Raw genomic sequence first — 19,744 nt, 5'->3', positions numbered from 1 at the left:
ACCACAAATGTTTAGTTCGGTTATTGCTGCACAAGGGGGCCACACCAAACACTGAACAAAGAAATACTGATTCACTTACTTATTTTTCCCCCAATAAATACATGACCAAATATAATCATTTGTGTTTCATTTGTTTAAATTGGTGCTCTTCATTTTCTTTTAGTACTTGTTTGACAATCAATATTCATATAAAAATATAGAAAAAGAGTTCACAAACTTTCAAGAACCACTGTATATATTGGATATATAGGTATATAGTCCATTAGACGCTCCGAAACCCATTATCCAGAAAGCTGTGAATTACAGGAAGGCAATCTACCATTGACTCCATTTTAATAATTCACATTTTAAAAAAATATTTCCTTTTATCGCTGTAATATTAAAACAGTACCTTGTACTTGACCCCAACAAAGATATAATTAATTAAACCCCAGGTCGCCAGGCATCCTGGATAAGAGGTCCCAAAATGCAGGGATTGACAGCACTCCAAGGAAATACATCAAGTCAATAGTTCAAATGAAAGTGGAGATTTATTGGTGATCACCAATAAATCTCCACTTTCATTTGAACTATTGACTTGATGTATTTCCTTGGAGTGCTGTCAATCCCTGCATTTTGTCTACATACTTCTCAGACTAGCACCCAGGTTTCTGCATACTAATGGTTGTGCATTCCATTCTGTTTGATTATATATTATATATATAATAAAAATAATACTGTTAATTAATTTTGCAGTGTCAGTAGTTATGATCGAAATCAAGCTTACGCTGCTGACTGGTCAGATGACGAAGGGGGAAACAGCGGCTCGTATCCCACTGCAGACTCAAATGGAGGGGCTAACCCATTCGAAGAGGAAGGAACTTTGAGGGTGCGTGTTCGAGCACTTTATGACTATGATGGACAAGAGCAAGATGAGCTGACCTTTAAAGCAGGTATATAATCACTTATGCATTAAATGTCGTTACTGATCTGCGTGCTGGTAATGAAATATGTCTATTATTGTTCAGTTGTGTTTAGGGTTGCCATCTATGGTATTTCACCAGCCTAGCTGGTAAGTAACTTGTCAAGGTTGTTAAAGGAACAATAACACCAACAAATTAAAGTGTTTTCATGTACTGTTGCCCTGCACTGGTAAAACTGATCTATTTGCTTCAGAAACACTACTATAGTTAATATAAACAAGCTGCTGTGTAGCAATGGCGGAAATTGGAAAAAGGCTATATGGCACTTATCTGGATAACAGATAACACCATTATGTTCTACAGAGCTTATCTAATACCCGCTGTTTAACCTTAACTTTTTTCTCCTCTGAATGGCTGCCCCCATTGCTACACAGCAGCTTATTTATATAAACAATAGTAGTGTTTCTGAAGCAAACACAGCAGTTTTACCAGTACGGGCAACAATACATTATATTTTTATTACTTTAAAACACTTTCATTTTTTGATGTAACTGTTCCTTTAAGTCCCAGCCTGTAAACTGGAGAAAACTGATGTAGTTCCAATATTTGAAAGGATATTAAGATCTAAAACTTGCAGTTATAGGCTCTTTCATATGAGATCTCTGGTTAGCAAGGTATTTCAAATTTCAGGGGATCACACTAAAAATTATGTTACGGTGAATGGAATTATAAGTAGTCATCAGCATGGCTTAATGCCAAGTAATTAATTCAATAATCCAAATTTAAAATGCATGAATGAATAAAAATGTAGAACTAATCTGAATACTAATACAAAAACAACAAAATCCTCAAATTTTTTGTGCAAATGAACCCTGAAACCCCAAAACCTCTTAAAGCCCAAACTAAAGAAAAAATGTACAATTCCAAAAAGATAACACTCATTGACCTGTCCAACTGTTGCATGGTCATGTTTTGTATTAGTGTTTTGGTGGTTTTAACACTTAATCAATCACAATTGTTTTTGTAGTTTAGAGTAATCAGTAAAATCCACAATTTTTTTAGTTTAGTAAAAATTCAGTAAATGGGCCCTTTAGACAAAACATGTAACCTATAATGCTTGATGAACATATTGGTGGCCACCCATGTTGCTTCCTTCACTTCCGAAGACATTCCTGCATCTGCTTCCCAAGAGGCTTCCATACCTCATGTAGAATGAACTCTTACTCCCTTAGGTTGTGTTTGCCCTGCACTGTATATGATGTAGATATAGCCTACATTTTTTTTTTCCAAAATAGCTGACAGGGCTGATACTTGGCACCGTAAAGGGCAAGTCAACCCCAAAATAAAAATTTGCCTCATAAAAGAAAACATACAGTAATTTTTAAGCAGATTTCCAATATACATTTATTTATTTTAAATCTGTTATTTTAAAGTTATTTGTAAAAACAATTGGTATACAAAGCAGTAATTGCTTAACTCCTTGTTGCTACTTTTTAAACAATGTTGCAAAAGTCTTAGTCCCCCAACAAAGACAGGTCTGTTAATCAGCTGGCTTGTCTTACATTCTTTCAAAAGACTGAGCCATCAGGGCAGAAAATAGGGACAACCAAATGAGAAAACCACAGGCACTCACAAATCCCACAAACATGCCTGTAAAAGAACTGAGAACCTTATTTAGGCCACACCGTAGATTAATACATAGCTTTTCTTGTTTCGTGCCAGTAGGCACTTAATCATAGGCTGGTAAAACCTTTTACAAGCCTGTTTGTGGGATCTATGAGTGCCTGCCGTTTTCTCTTTGGTTGGATACCTCCACCTCGAGCTGTAGGTCTGGGGCATGAGCAACCAGACCCCATGTATCACTGGTGAGATAATAACCTTTTTGTGTTCGTAGATTTGGTCACCAGCAAAACAGAATAAAATCTGCTTCTTTCTTCTTGAGGTGGAACTGGAGACATTTCTAGATTTTGAGGTAAATTCCAGTTGATAACCTCTTTAAACTGTAGCGACTACCCAGGCATCCAGAATTTAATGCTGTTCAAACCTCTTGGAAAGCAAGTAGTCTTGCTCTCACAGGATGATGGATGGAATGACCATCATTTGAACAAGGGTTTAGGACATCTTGAGGACTTTACTCTTCGGAATCTAATAAAGAGTTTTCTCCTGAATACTAGTTAGAGGTTCTAAACTCTCTTCTGGATCAATAAGATCTAGCATCCTCTTTTCTTCTGGTAGCTTTTTGGAATGGTCACAAAAGTGTTTGGGGGAGAAATGTGATTTTAGCACCTGTAGATTTAAAGAGTATTTAAGGCATCTTTTGCAGCAAATTCTTTGAAGAGGTATGCAAAAACCACTATCTCACCCAGACAGCTCTTCGAGCCTCCGCTCCTGCAGTGGAGTTCGGGGATCAGATGACTAAGCAGCACCATCAGATTCTACCACACAGCACGCCTAAAGATCAAAACAGGGAAGGTATATTATTAATACAGCAGTGCCAAAAGTGTACAGTTCAAGGTCTCAGCAGACTGAAGGTCGGGACAGGCAGTGAAGTAGTGAAGGTCAGGAACAAGTTGTGGTCAGGACAGGCAGCAGAGATTCAATAACAAAAGAACAAGCAAAGGGTCAAGACAGGAAACAGCATCAGAGGTTCACAGGAGTAGGAGCTTGTTTCTTCACTGAAGAAATAACACTTGCATTAGCATCCCTAAATAGATCCCAATGTCAGGACATATATACATACATACACAAGTATCAAAATGGACTTGGGACTAGAGAGTGTCACTGCACATGTGTGTCACATTCAAAAGCTTTTGCTGAACAATGCAATTGCCCGAACACCAGAAGACAGCAGTTCACCAATTTGGTCAAGCAGGTAAATGAGAATCATTACATTGCCCCCTTCATGAGGACAGCCTCTGACCTTCAACAACAGAAGGTTTTCCTGGATTTTGAGAATGCAAATGAATAACCAAATGAAAGTTACAAAAGGTTCCCAGGAGTCTTCCTCGGGCCCATAATGGAGGGAGAAGGAAAGCGTTGCAAGATAGGAGCAGTGAGTGCACACAAGCAATCCACCCACCGGTGCATCCACAGAATCCACTCTGGCCGGGCAAACAACAGTCCAAAATCCGATCATTATTTTGGACTCCTCTGGCCCTTACAATATTTACAATATTGAAGAATATTTCTTCTAATACAAGAATACAAAATATCCTCAAGCTAAAATTCTAGATCACCATCAATAATCACAGGATCCGGAGGTATGCAATCTTGTATAAATAGCTGCATGGATGACAAGATCCCCAACCTTAAACAGAATTTGACTTGTGTTGCAGCATAGAATCTAAAGTTCTGTTGAGCTTAAGAGGAATGATTGAAGTCATAAACTTAAGTATATCTTCAACTACTGGAATTTGTAAGTCCATAGGTAAAGTACCATAGGGTGAAAGCCAAAATTTGCAAAAAATGGTATCTGGTTTGAAGATGTATTGTAAGAGTTGCTTACTGTATGCAAAATCAGCTAAAAGAAGCAGAGAAACCAAACTATCCAGAAGAAAAGAGGGGAAGCACTGAAGATACTGTTCAATAGTTTGGTTTGTGTGCTCTGTCTGCCCATTAGACTGAAGTTGAAAAGCTGAGGGTGAAAAGTCTTAGGGGGAAATGTTATAAAATTTGCAAAGAGAACAATTTTGCACAAAAATAAGAATGACAACTGGTATGCACATTGTGAACTTGCTTGAAGGTGGCGTAAACTTTTGGAGAAAAACAACTTTTTCATGAATAAGTTTTGTTATATACACTGTGCACATCGTTAACTATAAAATTCACAATCAATATTCTACTGTCTTGTCGGGTGCAAAATGTTTGCAAATGCAAAATTGTTCGCAATGGGAATATTTATTCACATTGCAAAAATGTTTTTCCTTTTGTGACCTATATTACTGTAACCCCATCTTGGTCACCCTCTTGTGCCATAGGATATACACCATTAAGTTCTTACCATCCGCATGGTCCTGAATCCCCTTTGCTAATTGAAAGGGTACTGGGAATTTACCTCGCATGGCAGTGCCTCCACCTAGTGGAATCTGTAGATACACTTACAGGTTGCCCCACTCGGAACAAATGATTAACCACACCATTGCAGTAAAACAAATGGAAATTACTATAAGAAGAAAATGCAAAATGCAAAGTAAAATACATTTATACAATGCACCATAAATCCTGCCCTGGGGTACCCATGTGGTCTTCCAACTTTTGGCTCAGTCTCTACCCAGGACATAGACACACAGTCACAATCCCAAGAGCTCTTTACCCCAGGTAACGCTATCTGCCTCTGTTTTCTCAAGCAGGGGACACATGCTGAGATCCTTCCAATACCTTTACTTCAGGCAGATCACTCAACGAGGGCTCACACAGAGCTGGTACTGGCAATACCCCTTGCTCAGGCCAAAACCCACTGAGGGCTCACACAGAACTGGTACAGGCATACACAACTCTCAGAGAAATCTTCAAGCTGACTCCAACACCCCTCCAGGGTGTGAGTACTCCCAAGCCTCTTTTCTTGGAATCCATTTCCTGGTATCTCTTTTCGGGGTCTCATTATCCCAGAGCCCGCACAGGGCATCACTACCCATGTGGTTTCTCCATAAGAGGCCCCGTACTCCAAGCCCCTCAGGGCCACTCAAATTCCTTAGGCTCCTTACATCTTAGCTTCAGACCTGCACATCTGACTTGAATGAAATCAGGAAGTAGACTGAACTGAGCACATGGTTGTTCAGTTATATGCAGTAGTTAGGCAACAGTGACGCTTTCTGGCCAAATCAGAAATCTGGCAGGGCACACTGCTTTAGGGACAAAGGAACTCACTCCCCCTCCCTTATCCACTTTAGGTCCAGCACTTGGCTGGTCAGGCAGGGGATTTCCAACCATGTGGTACTTTTAGGACCATAGGGGAACTTAACCCTATAAGTCCCTACATTACATTCCCCCATTAAGCTTAAAACTGGAATAGAGAGTTCTGTAAACTTGCATGTAAATTCTGTTCCAAGATCATAATTGACTTCTTGAGGTAGATTGTATAACCTGGCAATTGTCTTAATGATCACATTAGCAGTTTGTATGGCAGAAGGGAGACCAGGGAGAGCAATAAAATGATAATATAAATTTATAAAAACTGCACATATACTGATTGACACAGATGGTGCCATAACTATTGACACTTTGAGCACCTAATAACTGTGGCTGCCCACTGGGTTAACATATGAATGTACAATATAAACAAGAAGGCAGACACAGTTGAAAACACTACACTCAGGAGTAGTCTTAATTAAAAATAGCACCCATATCAGGACTTTAATTGCAACTGGTGGATACACCACAAGCCCATCCCAAGAAGTACACATAAAACTTCCACATATTCACAGAGTGATTGAAATGGTACCTGGTTGTCTAGTGAGGCAGTAGGGATAACCGTAGACGTTGTTGTCCACTTCGGTTTGAGGCATGCATCCTTTTTATACTCTGCGCTGCTTGTGACTTCATGTTAAGTCTCCAGTAATCAATTTGGGCAGATTTTCTTCTGTGGGTTCAGTTTGCATCAGTAATTCTACTAACTTAGTTTTTAGAGTTTTTGACTATTATTTTAGAGTCTTTTCATTTTCTGGTCAGTCTTCAGATGTTCCTCCTGTCAACTCGTTGGTTGACCACTTTTTTAACATTTGACAAAGGGTCCAAAACTCTATGTTTTCAGCAGCAGCTGCCCAATAGAAAGCCTCTGATAAACAATGTAAAGTGCTATCCGAGTATCAGTTTGGTGATAGGGTCTGGCTATCCTTCAAGAACATTTCATTGAAAGTTCCTTCTGCCAAGCTGGAACCCAAATTCATTGGTCCATTTTCTGTATCCGAAGTTATACCACTGTCCACTCAGAACTCCCTCCTGAACTCAGAATTTCTAATGCTTTTCATATTTCTTTGTTAAAGCCTGCTAGAGCTATTCAACAGAATTCTCTTCCTCTCCCAATTTCTGTTGAAAGTCTGCCCATTACTTTAGAAAAAAATTACTTTCCCACTCTAAAACAAGAATAGTCAGGAGTGTGCCCCCACCATGGGTATCCACAGAATATTTTTAGGGTGAGGCAAGTAGCTAAAAGCATCACAAGCAAAATGTCTACAAATATTTTCATGTCAAAGACACAAATCTAAGAATGGAATTGTTAATACACTTGAAAGAGAGAACTATTGGTCAGCTAAAATTTTAACTTTGAGCCAATATGACCATCTTTATCCACTTTACAAGCAAATCATGTCTTGGGCACACACATATTAGCATGTGAATCAGTGCATTATATGCAATGGTCAGTAACCATAGTTTTTCTTACTTACACACTTGCATTGACTCAAACACTTGCACTCACAGTCTCAGACTAGTGAGAAACAAATGATCTGCTGAAACCCACTCGCTTTTGCCTCTTCATTGACAGGTACAGTGTTGGCCTGGGTGCATACACACAAAGCAGATGTTGGATTGAAAACATGCATTTGTGCTAAAACCCATTCTGTGTATATTTACCCAGGCTGAAACAGTGCCCTCTCATTGCAGAGACATAAGTAAGTGGGTTGAAGCCAAAAACATCACTAGCATGAGATGGACACACATGTAAAAGAAAAAAACCTGCATTATTCAGAGAAGACATTCATTTGATCCTTTACACACTAGTGGTTCTAGGAGCTTCAGTAGTGATGCAGGCACAGGGTGATGTTTTGGTCTGGGAAGGTTAATTACAGCTATAAGCTCAATTAGTTGTTTCATAGTCAAATGGCACTTCATGCAAGCAGATACAGTAGTGCCAATCTGATACTTTAATGCCCCAGAAAAGAGTTTCAGTGCCAATGTCATGTCACACCCCCTAATTACCATCTTCATGTAACAAAATCTGGCAGGTTATAAAAGTTTGAACATATTTCTGTGTTTTTTTTCAGTTATTACAGTTTTGCTAATGAAGGTGAATTGCCCTTTAAGCTGCGAGTCTAACTTTTCCCAAGGGACCTGTTATCTTATATTGTTATTACTTATTTGCTTATCTTGAAATTGTTACAAAAGTATCTTATCTGGCTGTTCTGGGCTCTCTGCCAAAAGCCATTTAAGTTAGAATCTTTGTTTCTTTTTCTGGCTGTTCAGTGCAGAAAAAACCTGACTTTCCAGTACAAACGAGGAACTGTGGGTTGAGCTGTCAAAAGAGGGACTGTCCCTCTAAAAACGGGTTGTGAGATACGCACATATAGGCTTATAAAGGCACTCAACAAAAGCAGATCTAACAGACAAGTTGCACAAGTAGAGAAATTGTGACAATACTTGGCAAACACATACAATAATACACACTTTATTGGCTGCAGCACAAAGATATGTGGGTCAGATCCAAACACACAACTGCAGAATCAGATATACTAAGTAAAACACACACATATACATGGCAGGCACAAACATACACAAGAAATAAGAAGATTAGGACAAATCTGGAGCTTTCACCGACAAATAAACTTTAGTGTTATTCCAAGCCTGCTGCTGCCTGCAGAAACTGCTTATCTTCCCCTCAGTCTAAGTCCCGGTACAGCTGCACAGGGATTGACTAGGATGCAGAGTGAATCCTTCTAGTTTATCCAATTATGTACAGCTGCACAGTGATAGGCTCTACTGCTGGGTCAAACCTTCTAGCCTACCCAATCGGTAGGTAAAGAGTGAGTTCAGGGATCTAGGATCTAAGATTAAGGGAAGGTCTTCCAATGTAATTTTTTCTGAAATGTTGCCTGTGCCACGTGCATATTTAGGATGACAGTGTTAGCTTAGGGACAGGCACGCTCCAGGCAGTTTTGCTGCCTGAGGGAGCGTTTGAAATGCCGCCCCCCCGCTCGTCGTGCTTACCTTAAAATCTCCAACGGGGGTCCAGGGGGGGGGGCGCATCGCTAGCACAGAGAGCGAAATTGCAATCTCTGCGCTAGAAAAGCCAAATTTCCGGTTTAAAGACCGGAAATTCGGCTCTAAAAGTTACAAGGAGCGGCTATCTTCCCCTCAGTCTAAGGGGTAAATTTATCAAAGAGTGAAGTTCCGCCACTAGAGTGAAATTCCGCAGCTCTCCATTCATTTCTATGGGATTTTGAAAGGCGTATTTATCAATGGGTGAAAGTGAAATTTCACCCTTTGATAAATACGCCTTTAAAAACCCCATAGAAATGAATGGGAAGTGGCGGAATTTCACTCTAGTGGCGGAACTTCACTATTAACTTCACTCTTTGATAAATATACCCCTAAGTCCCGGTACAGCTGCACAGGGATTGGCTAGGATGCAGAGTGAATCCTTCCAGTTTATCCAATTATGTACAGCTGCATAGTGATAGGCTCTACTGCTGGGTCAATCCCTCTAGCCTACCCAATCAGTGTTCAGTTGTACAGGGACTTAGACACGGAGATTGTATCTACAGGCAGTGGCTTGAAACAGCTTCAGTTTAGGTCAGAAACTCTATGGGGGGGCAAGTGCCCTCCCTTGCCCCTATTTGTGGACACCCATGCCCCCCACAAGAAAAATCTAAACTGATTGTGGTTTTAGGGTAATCTGTTGTCCGGATCTCTACCACCAAACAGTTTGCTGTCTTCCTAGTGACAGGGTTAAGCATGTGGTTGATCGGGTGGGGCTGGGCATGACCCAACTGTCTTGGTACATATTGGCATTACGGCAAAATTAATGGTAGGTAAAGAGTGAGTTCAGGGATCTAGACTTTTTGCTGCCCCTTGTAACTTCTGGAGAGATGCTGTCTGAGGCAAGGATTAGTAAGCAGTAATGAGGGAGGAGTGAGGGGGGCATACAGTATAGCAGATAAAGAGGATCCCCCTGTTACAAGGAAAACAGGCTAATACTAACTTAAGATTCAATTCTCTATTAAAGGAAAAGTAAACACCTTATTTGAAAATCACCTACCCCCCCTACCCTACATAGACCACCCTCTGTCCTCCCCCCCAGCCTCGATGCTACCCCAGGCAAATGCCCCTTATTACTTATACCCCTCGATGCAGATTCATGGCATCGGGTGCCATCTTCGGTCTTCATCGGGTCTTCTTCTGGCGCTTTGGCAATTTTTTTGTAACTTTCGGTGCAGTTGACAAAACCTGAAGACTGCTCCAACTGTGCATGCGCCCAATACGGTACTTACTTCCTGATGAAGACCGAAGAGAAGAAGATAGCTGCCATGAACGATGCCGAGAATCTTACTACACAAATGAGGAACCAGTTAATGAAGGTTTCCCAATAGTCCCAATTCTAGCAATACAACTAATGCTGGTTCATGCACAAGGAGATTCAAAAGAGCACTAGAACAAGTGAGCTTAGCTCTGTGATTGCCAAACCTCATACTTATTTTTTTAGGATTTATTGAGGTCTGGCATGGTGCTGAGAGACTGGCGAATTTCTAATATGGTGCCACTATTCAAAAAGGGATCCCGTTCTAAGACGATTAATCTGACATCAGTGGTAGGAAAGCTTTTCAATTGAGTAATAAGGTATAAGATACTTGACTTCATTGCAAATAATAATACTATGAGTTTGTGCCAGCCTGGTTTTTTGTGTAATAGATCTTCCCAGACTAATTTAAATTATTTTTATGGGAAGGTGAGCAGGGACCTCGATTCTGGGATGGCAGTGTATGTAATCTACTTGAACTTTGCTAAAGCATTTTCTACAGTGCAACACAGAAGGTTCCTGGTTAAATAAAGGAATTTTAGTCTAGAATGTAGTATTTGTACTTGGATAGAGAACTGGCTAAAATATCGATTACAAAGAGTACTACAGGGCTCTGTTATTGGTCCTTTGCTTTTCATCTTGTTTATTAATGACCTGGAGGTGGGCATTGAATGTACTGTTTCTATTTTTGCTGATCATACTAAATTGTGCAGAACTATAAGTTCCATGTAAGATGCTGCCACTTTGCAGAGATTTGACTAAATTGGAAAACTGGGCAGAAAACTGGAAAATGAGATTCAATGTTGATAAATGCAATGTTATGCATTTTGGCAAAATTAATATAAATGCAAGTTAAACTCTAAAAAGCAGTGTGTTGGAAATTTCCTTAACTGAGAAGGATCTAGGGATTTTTGTAGATAACACGTGTCATATTGTGGCCACTAAAGCATAAAAAAGCCAGGAAGTCAATGGATAAAAACATATGTTTTGCTTCTTTATAGATCCCTGGTCAGACCTCACCTGGAATGCACAGTACAGTTTTGGGCTCCAGTCCTTAAGGGGGTATAAATGAGGTGGAGAGAGTGCAGAGAAGTACAACTAAACTGGTTAGAGTGATGGAAGACTTAAATTATGAGGGTAGTCATGGTTGGGGTTGTTTTCTTGAGACGCTTGAGAGGGGACAAGATTACACTTTACAAGTACATTAGAGGACATTAGAGACAAATAGCAGGGGACCTTTTTACCCATAAAGATCACTGCACCAGAGGCCATCCCTTCAGACTAGACAAAAAGAACTTTCATTTAAAGCAGAGTAGGTGGTTCTTCACAGTGAGGTCAGAGAGGTTGTGGAATGCACTGCCGGATGGTGTTGTGATGGCTGATTCTGTTAATGCTTTTAAGAGTGGTTTGGATGATTTCATGGCCAAGCATAATATCCAAGGCTATTGTGATAGTAAAATATATAGTTAGTATATATAGATATAGTATATATAGATACATAATTACATAGTTAGATTGGGTTGAAAAAAGACAAAGTCCATCAAGTTCAACCCCTCCAAATGAAAACCCAGCATCCATACACACACCCCTCCCTACTTTCACATAAATTCTATATACCCATACCTATACTAACTATAGAGTTTAGTATCACAATAGCCTTTGATATTATGTCTGTCCAAAAAAACATCCAAGCCATTCTTAGAGGCATTAACTGAATCAGCCATCACAACATCACCCGGCAGTGCATTCCACAACCTCACTGTCCTGACTGTGAAGAACCCCCTACGTTGCTTCAAATTAAATTTATTTTCTTCTAGTCTAAAGGGGTGGCCTCTGATACAGTGATCCACTTTATGGGTAAAAAGGTCCCTTGCTATTTGTCTATAATTTCCTCTAATGTACTTGTATAGTTTATGTAAGTGTATAGAGGGGTCAGCGTGTGTATGTACAGATGCTGGATTTCGTTTGGAGGGGTTGAACTTGATGGACTCTGGTCTTTTTTCAACACAATTTAACTATGTATGTAAGAAAAATATATGTGGTTGCACTGCATTGTCTTCATAAGATAAATACATGAGAGTTGGATCAATGAGCTACAAAAGGGTTAAATACAATGTAATTGACTTGACCATGTAATTATGCAAGTTTAGGTATACCTTGTTTGTGAGTTGTTGGACAGTGAAGCTATGGTGTTCTCTGATATTTATATAACATTCAGCTCATAGATCAAATGACAGGCTGAATGTTGTATATTCTGAATATCAGAGAACAAAAGGGCTGTCCTGTTACATTTTGACTGGCTATTTAAAAGCCTTTTCTGAGGTTAACTTTTTATGAAAGTACTCTTTTTTATCCAAAGATACATGCTTTACGTATTGCACATAGACAGGAGCCATTATATAATTCCCTTGCTTGTAGTCCTTACATACTTAATACTTATATAATATTGCAATTTGCCAAAAACCTTAACAAAACATTATGGATAAATAAAAGCTAAAAGTGATATTGGGCAAGAACATTAGCTGACTAAATATTATTGCTCTTCCCGCTCATCTCTAATTAACTAATTTAGAGTGCCCCCTCCCCAGAATCCCTATGAAGGATACAGTAAGAATGCCCCAGGGCTGAAGAGTAGACACCAGGGGGCACATTTACTTAGCTCGAGTGAAGGAATAGAAGAAAAAAAACTTTGAATTTCGAATGTTTTTTTTGGCTATTCGACCATCTAATTGGCTACTTCGACCTTCGACTACGACTTCGAATCGAACGATTCGAACTAAAAATCGTTCGACTTTTCGACCATTCGATAGTTGAAGTACTGTCTCTTTAGAAAAAACTTTGACCCCCTACTTCGCCAACTAAAACCCACCGAGGTACAATGTTAGCCTATGGGGAAGGTCTCCATAGGCTTTCTAGCAATTTTCTGATCAAAGGAATTTCGTTCGATCGATGGATTAAAATCCTTTGAATCGTTCGATTCAAAGGATTATTCCTTCGATCGTTCGATCAAACTAATAGCACTAAATCCTTCGACTTCAATATTCAAAGGATTTAACTTCGACAGTCGAATATCGAGGGTTAATTAACCCTCGATATTCGACCCTAAGTAAATGTGCCCCCAGTTGTTCTCTTGTTTATAGTTTTATGTTTTACTATAATATACAGTTTTAATGCCTTATATGCTGTATAAATGTTTTATAAACCTTGTGTGTCATAACAGGTCAGTTGGCTACATTGTTTCAAATTCACAAATAACTATTTGTAATGAATGTGCATTGGAAAGTTTGTTAGAACTAAATTTTACATTGCAACCCTAAACATTTTGTAGGTTTTTTTTCAAAAGAAACGGTATTTGATTTACTTATATCGGTCATAAGATGGCAGTATAGAATAAAGCAAATAGCAATTTAGCAAATGGCAAATAGTATTTTTGTATCATTCACTTATTTTGCAGTGACATAGAAACATAGTAAGTTAGGTTGAAAAATATCCATATAGCCCAAGCAAGGTACCTACAATTGGTAATGGCCAAATAACGGCCCGCATAAAGGAGGTGTCCACATTTAATTTATATTGAAATATTTACCCACACTGATATATGATACGAGGTACAGCGCTGCCAGGGGAATTCTTCTGCTCTCCTTCCCGGTGGGGATGATGCGCACCAGAGGTACAAGTGATATCGGAAGACGGATGTGAGTATGGACTGTTGCACAAACCGGTGTGGGAGGTGATCTGCTACGGTCAGTAATTTTCTTATTCGGTGCAGCAATCGCTGCAGAGCGGTGGGACACATACAACTACACAGTAATTGTTATACCACCATACCATTGGAATCCAAATGTCCACCGGATGTATTTAGGGGATATCCCCTTCTCTAGAGCCCACGTCTTTGTTATTCAGAACTGTACTATTTTGGGCACCAATGTGTTAACCCCACACCGGTTCCGCCTCACATGCCGCTCTACACTTGTTATCCACAACTTGAACTGGACTAATCTCCTTTTCTCCATCGAACTAAGCACTTCATTGGTGTTTCATTTCATCTGTTGTGATGATCTATTGCTCTCCTCAGCATATGAAAGTTTAACCACGGTCCTCGTATGGATGGGCGCTTTTGATTAGAAGCGGGTTACAATTGATACTCAGTGGAGGCTCGGATTCAAAGCGTGCACGCAGCCTCTCATACTACATTGGACTGTTTATTAATACATATTTAGGAGGAATGGGAACCCCACCCCCCAAGCAGCGCTGCTTATTTTAAATGGTTTTAGTAATTTTGGCATGGTGTTAATAAATATCGCTTTTTAATTTAAATTGCATGGTCCTGGCTATCTAATATTGTTTAATCGCATTTGGAGGATAAGTCCCATATCAGTGTGGGTAAATATTAGGTTGAAAAATGACACATATCCATCAAGTTCAACCTTTTAAATCTATATAAAATCTGCCTAACTGGTACCAACCAATTTGAAGCCTCTCCAATCCGCCACAAAGGGGGGAAAATTCCTGCCTGACTCAGACTGGCATTTAGTCCAGTCCCTGGATCAACCTGTACTATGAACTATCTTCCATAATCCTGCCTGTATTCCCTCACTTTCTTAAAAGCAAGCAAGGCAAGTGGACCCAATACAGAGCCCTGTGGGACCCCACTTTGAAGCTTATTCCAAAATAAAGAATGTACCATTAACAACCACCCTCTGTACCTAATCCTGTCGCCAGTTTCCTTTCAATGTTCAAACATCCTAATTAAGCCCAACAGCCCTTTGTTTAGAAAGTCAATTTGTGGGGCACTGTATCACAATTTTTATCATTGTTTTGCAAAGATAAATGGGACTGATTAAAACATTATATTTTAGATGTGCAGTCTTTGGCAAGATAGGGGCATCTCTGTATGTTACCTGTTAACAGAGAAAGACTTTTTATAGGATACAATACAGAAGGAAAATGTATACCTGTCTGTACATTTCCCTTGTAAGCAAGGAAAAACATAGCAAAGCAAAATCATGGTTTTAAAAGGTTATGATTAAGATTGGCAATAAAGGCTTTCCTTTTAATAGACCCAGATCTAATGAATTAAGCATTGATGGGTGATTGACTCAAAAAATAATCCAAAAGAGAACATGTGAAAGTAAACAGCATTCCAGAATAAATAATTTTCAACCCAGAGTACTTAAAAAGTGATCGACAAATTGTTAATGCGGTGCCATTATTCAAAAAGGTATCCTTTTCTCAGCCTGAAAACTAAAAGCCAGTTATGACTATGAAGATTTTCATTCATCCAGGTCATGGTATATCTAGTATATGTAATTCTAAATCAATAGGACTTGCTGAGTAATCATTGAAGACCTTTCACTACTCATCTGAGCAGCTTCTTCAGTTCAACTTACAGATGAACTGAAGAAGCTGCTCGGATGAGTAGTGAAACGTCTGCAATGATTACTCAGCAAGTCTAGTTGTTTTAGATTTACTTATACTAGATATAGGCCAGTTAGTTTGTCATTGGTGATAGGAAAGCTTTTGGAGAGGTAGTTTAAGGATAAGATAATTGAATACAAAAATTACAATACTATAAGATTGTACCAGTATGGTTTCCGGTGCTCTGGTCTATTACCTGCCATACCTGTGAAAGCCTGTGAAAGGTGATATAATAATGTCTGTGGCTTGGATCATCACATTAATTTGTCATATGTTAACTTTGTACAGCAAAGGCCTACATAATCACCTTCGCTGTTATATGGCACCTGTTATGCAGAATGCTCAGGACCTGGGGCTTTCTGTATAATGGATCTTTCTGTAATTTGGATCTTCATATCTGAAGTCTACCAGAAAATCATGTAAGCTTTAATTAAACCCAAAAGGCCGGTTCTGTTTCCTGTAAGGATTACGTATATCTTAATTGGGATCAAGTACAAGCTACTGTTTTATTATTGCAGAGAAAAAGGTCAATAATCATTTTGAAAAATTTGGATTATTTGGATAAAATGGAGTCTATGCGAGACGGCCTTTGCATATTTATATATATATATTTTTTTTCAATACATATGGAAGATTAAAATTCAATTTATATTAATAGATGGAGACAGATACATTTAGGCATACTACTATGTTACCATCATATGGACCATTTGATGGGTCAGTATTAGCAACAGAATGGCTTGGTGTGTTCTCCTCTGCCATACAAACGTTGCCTGTGAAAATCTATACACCTTGCCACCATCTCTTCCAGAAAAGATGAATTGTATTTGTAGAACTATGTTCTTTTCTTAATTCACTGCTGTTTTTGTGAGATGCTTGAAGATTTGGTATTGATTTATCTGAAATAAAACCATTATAAAACAACTGCCCATGCTACAGCACAACATTCTGCAGTAGGGAATCATATTGAACTCTATAGGGGGAATGTTATTAAGATAGCCTTGTTTAAAATGCAAAAAATTGCAAATGTTTAGCACTGCTCGCAATATAAAATCATTCGCTGGTGAATATTACATTGCTCATTGTCATTGAGCAAAGGTTAGCATTAACACCTGCTCTGGGGTTTAATTTTGTCTCCAAAAAAAACCCTTAATAATTTTATTACAAACACTGCACTTGTTCACAAAAGCCATTTGTTCACATTGAGGTCTCAAATTGGTCATAAAGAGGGCAAACAATGAAAACAAACAAATGTGGGAACATTTTTTACGTTCCCCCATATGAAAGTAATCAACAATATTTTAAGGACTTTTATTTTATTGAGATATTTTGGTAAATATGTTAGTAAATGGTAAATATAGGTATATTTAGATCCAGTATATGATTGTTTTCAAACAAGTAGAAATTACTAATTATGGCTGCAAAATAGAGGTTATTTTAAAAAGATTCATTGTATAACCTGTTATGAAAGATGAAAGTCAAGAATCCCCTAACTTATTCTTTCTTCTCTTTAAGGTGATGAACTAATAAAACTAGAGGATGAAGATGAGCAGGGCTGGTGCAGAGGACAACTGGACAGTGGGCGGCAGGGTCTCTATCCTGCTAATTATGTAGAACCCATATAAAGCATGCTACCTGGACAGAATAATCAGACTACACATCACCTCTCTAAAAAAAAATCCTCTTTTCTCATTTATGATACCAACCATACCTTGCAGCGCAACTGCAATAGTAGTACTAGTAGTGTTTAGATGGGAGTGAAGCATTATCCTTATATTTCCTGATTGCAACCATAATGGGTGTTTACATCTTAACACCATTCTTATTCTGTCTTGTATTTTATAATTATCGTATTCTTTTCATTTAATGCATTATCTTTAATGTGAAATGAGAAGGAAAGGTTGACTCATGAAATACTAACAGGATTCTTATCACTTATCACTATTTATTCTAAGCAGTATTAGATTTGATACTGTTGCCCCATTTACACTCTCTGTATTACCTGTCCACCTCTACAATAACTCTTTTTATATGGTTTAATCTTATTACAAATTAGATTGTTTCTGAGCCACATTATGTTTACCACTTATATTTATGCACACCAAACTGAATCGTATAAATCTGTAAGCAGCAATTTCTGGTTAAAAAAAACCAAAAATGTGGTTCTTATAGTTACCATGGGTAGCCCCTTCTAAAGTGCTGCTTGAGGCTAGATTTTCATTTTAACAAAGTAGATACACTATACAACCAAATAGATAACCTCATGAAATGTTAACTGGAAGCTGAAATAAGTTCAAAGATATATGGCCCCCTTAAGTCCATAAACGCAGCAGTTATCATCAACTCGCTTGATAAACCTTGATAAACCTTACCATTTTCAGATATCAGATTTGATGAGTGATGTGTGCTTATGAACTTATACTTATAATACATAAAAATACAAGAGGTCCTTTGCACTCAACCCATTTTCAGTATCTTAAGGACATTAAACCCATGGGGTTATGTAAAAGAAAGCACTAAGTTTGCCTAGGAGCATTAACTATTAGCAATCAAAAGGTAGCATTTACTGGTCACCTGTTTAAAAGCAAACATCTAATTGGTTGAAATGGGTAACTGCTCCTGGGCAAATAGTGCCTTTTATTATATATGGGGAAAAAGTATTAAAGTACTTAAAATTTCCTCCTATTTTAAAAAAAAAAACAGAGATTGTTTGTACAGAGACTAAAGTGCATATTTATTATTCTGTGTAAAACTAAATTTACCGAAAAAATGTGTAAAAACGGTGTAAAATTAATGGCAAATTTATAAAGATATTTGTAATTTTATGCCATGCCAATGCCAGATTTGATGCCATTATTTTACATTACATTGAGTCTAGTGGTAGTCACTCTAAGAAAAAAAATGTACGAAATTTACCTGGCGAAGCTTGATGATGTGGTGTATATCCTGCTATTTTTTTTTACATACAATACACAATAAAAATATGCCCCTATGTTTTACTTTTAACTTGCCTGCTTTCAAGATTAAAACTCCTAAATACTTGCCCTTTTATTGGCCACTACTGGGATCACATATTATCTGGCTACTGGGATCATCGTCAAATTTGGGAATTTTAGCCTTGAAAGCAAGCAAATTGCAGGTTAAACTTATTCCCTGTGAAAAATGCATAATAAAGCTGTAGAATTCATAATGAATCAGATGAAAGTGAGTATAGGACTGGCCAGATGACTTTGACATAGTTGGCCAGCTTTATTATATTGCAATATATGATAAATATGACATATATGACAAACAATCCCTGTTGTGTATAAAGGGGTGAGGGACATTTTTAGTAGCTTAATTCACACAATGGGCTGAGTGCAGAGCACCTCTTGTTTTTGTCTATATGAATTTTGTGGTCACAGCCTTATTACACCCCAGCCTAATGGTTTAGAATTAAGGTGTGAGCACAACTTTTCCCTTTTTGCTATAGCTAATACGCAGGCTGTACATTTTTTGTGAGTTTGCTTATCTGTGTTTTTTGTATTATCTATCCCATTTTAAATAAAAATTATAAAGCTATTCTCACACTAAACCAATGCCAATTGGAAAAAACATACTAAATAGCTGATAAAATAGCAGCTCGCTTTCAAATAATCATTAATTTATGGAACATAAATTCATTGGAAAATGTATTGGAAAATGTGAAAACGTTTTGCCTCAGAAAATAGTAAATAAGTGGCGTCGGGCCTGGGTGAGGGCCAGATGGGCCCCCTCCGGAAGCAATCTTCTTGGCGGATACTTAGGCACGCAAACCGCCGGCGCCCACCGAGGTGGTTCAGGCTCTGGTGTAATCATACCCTCTGCTCCCCCGCTAGTTCCACCACTATACCCATTTAGACATTTGTTAAATTAAACACCATTATGGAGTCAGTCTGTTTTGGAATAATGGCACATGGTGATTTTCTTGTATTTGGTTTATGTGCATTAAAATATTAATAAAATGTCCTATGTTTCTTCCCCAATACAATACAGTACATAATCACAAAAAAATGTCCATAGTCTCCAATGTATTGTGCAAAAAAAGTCATGGTGGAAACAAAAGTTGCACAATCACTGTGAAAAAATGCCAAATGACTTTTGTGAATTTTGGCAGTTTCTAAAATCTTTGGTGAAGCGAAATGGGACAGATTCACGCATCACTACTAATCTGGAG

At 38.3% G+C, this 19,744-nt stretch overlaps 1 protein-coding gene across 3 annotated transcripts in view; it reads left to right on the top strand.

The window, feature by feature from the left end:
- pacsin1.S (protein kinase C and casein kinase substrate in neurons 1 S homeolog) overlaps positions 1 to 19,534 on the top strand; it is a 142,815-nt gene extending 123,281 nt beyond the window's left edge. For 2 of the 3 annotated variants that reach the window (XM_041583183.1, XM_041583184.1), the window contains 2 exons: positions 736 to 932; positions 17,065 to 19,534. In XM_041583183.1, the coding sequence (XP_041439117.1) occupies positions 736 to 932; positions 17,065 to 17,174 (307 nt within the window). In that variant the 3' untranslated portion in view covers positions 17,175 to 19,534. 3 annotated transcript variants of the gene reach the window in all.
- Positions 19,535 to 19,744: the final 210 nt, after the last annotated feature.

This window comes from Xenopus laevis, chromosome 2S (genome assembly GCF_017654675.1).
Source record: "Xenopus laevis strain J_2021 chromosome 2S, Xenopus_laevis_v10.1, whole genome shotgun sequence".
Lineage (NCBI taxonomy): Eukaryota > Metazoa > Chordata > Amphibia > Anura > Pipidae > Xenopus > Xenopus laevis.
This window is presented reverse-complemented; position numbering and strand designations above follow the sequence as displayed.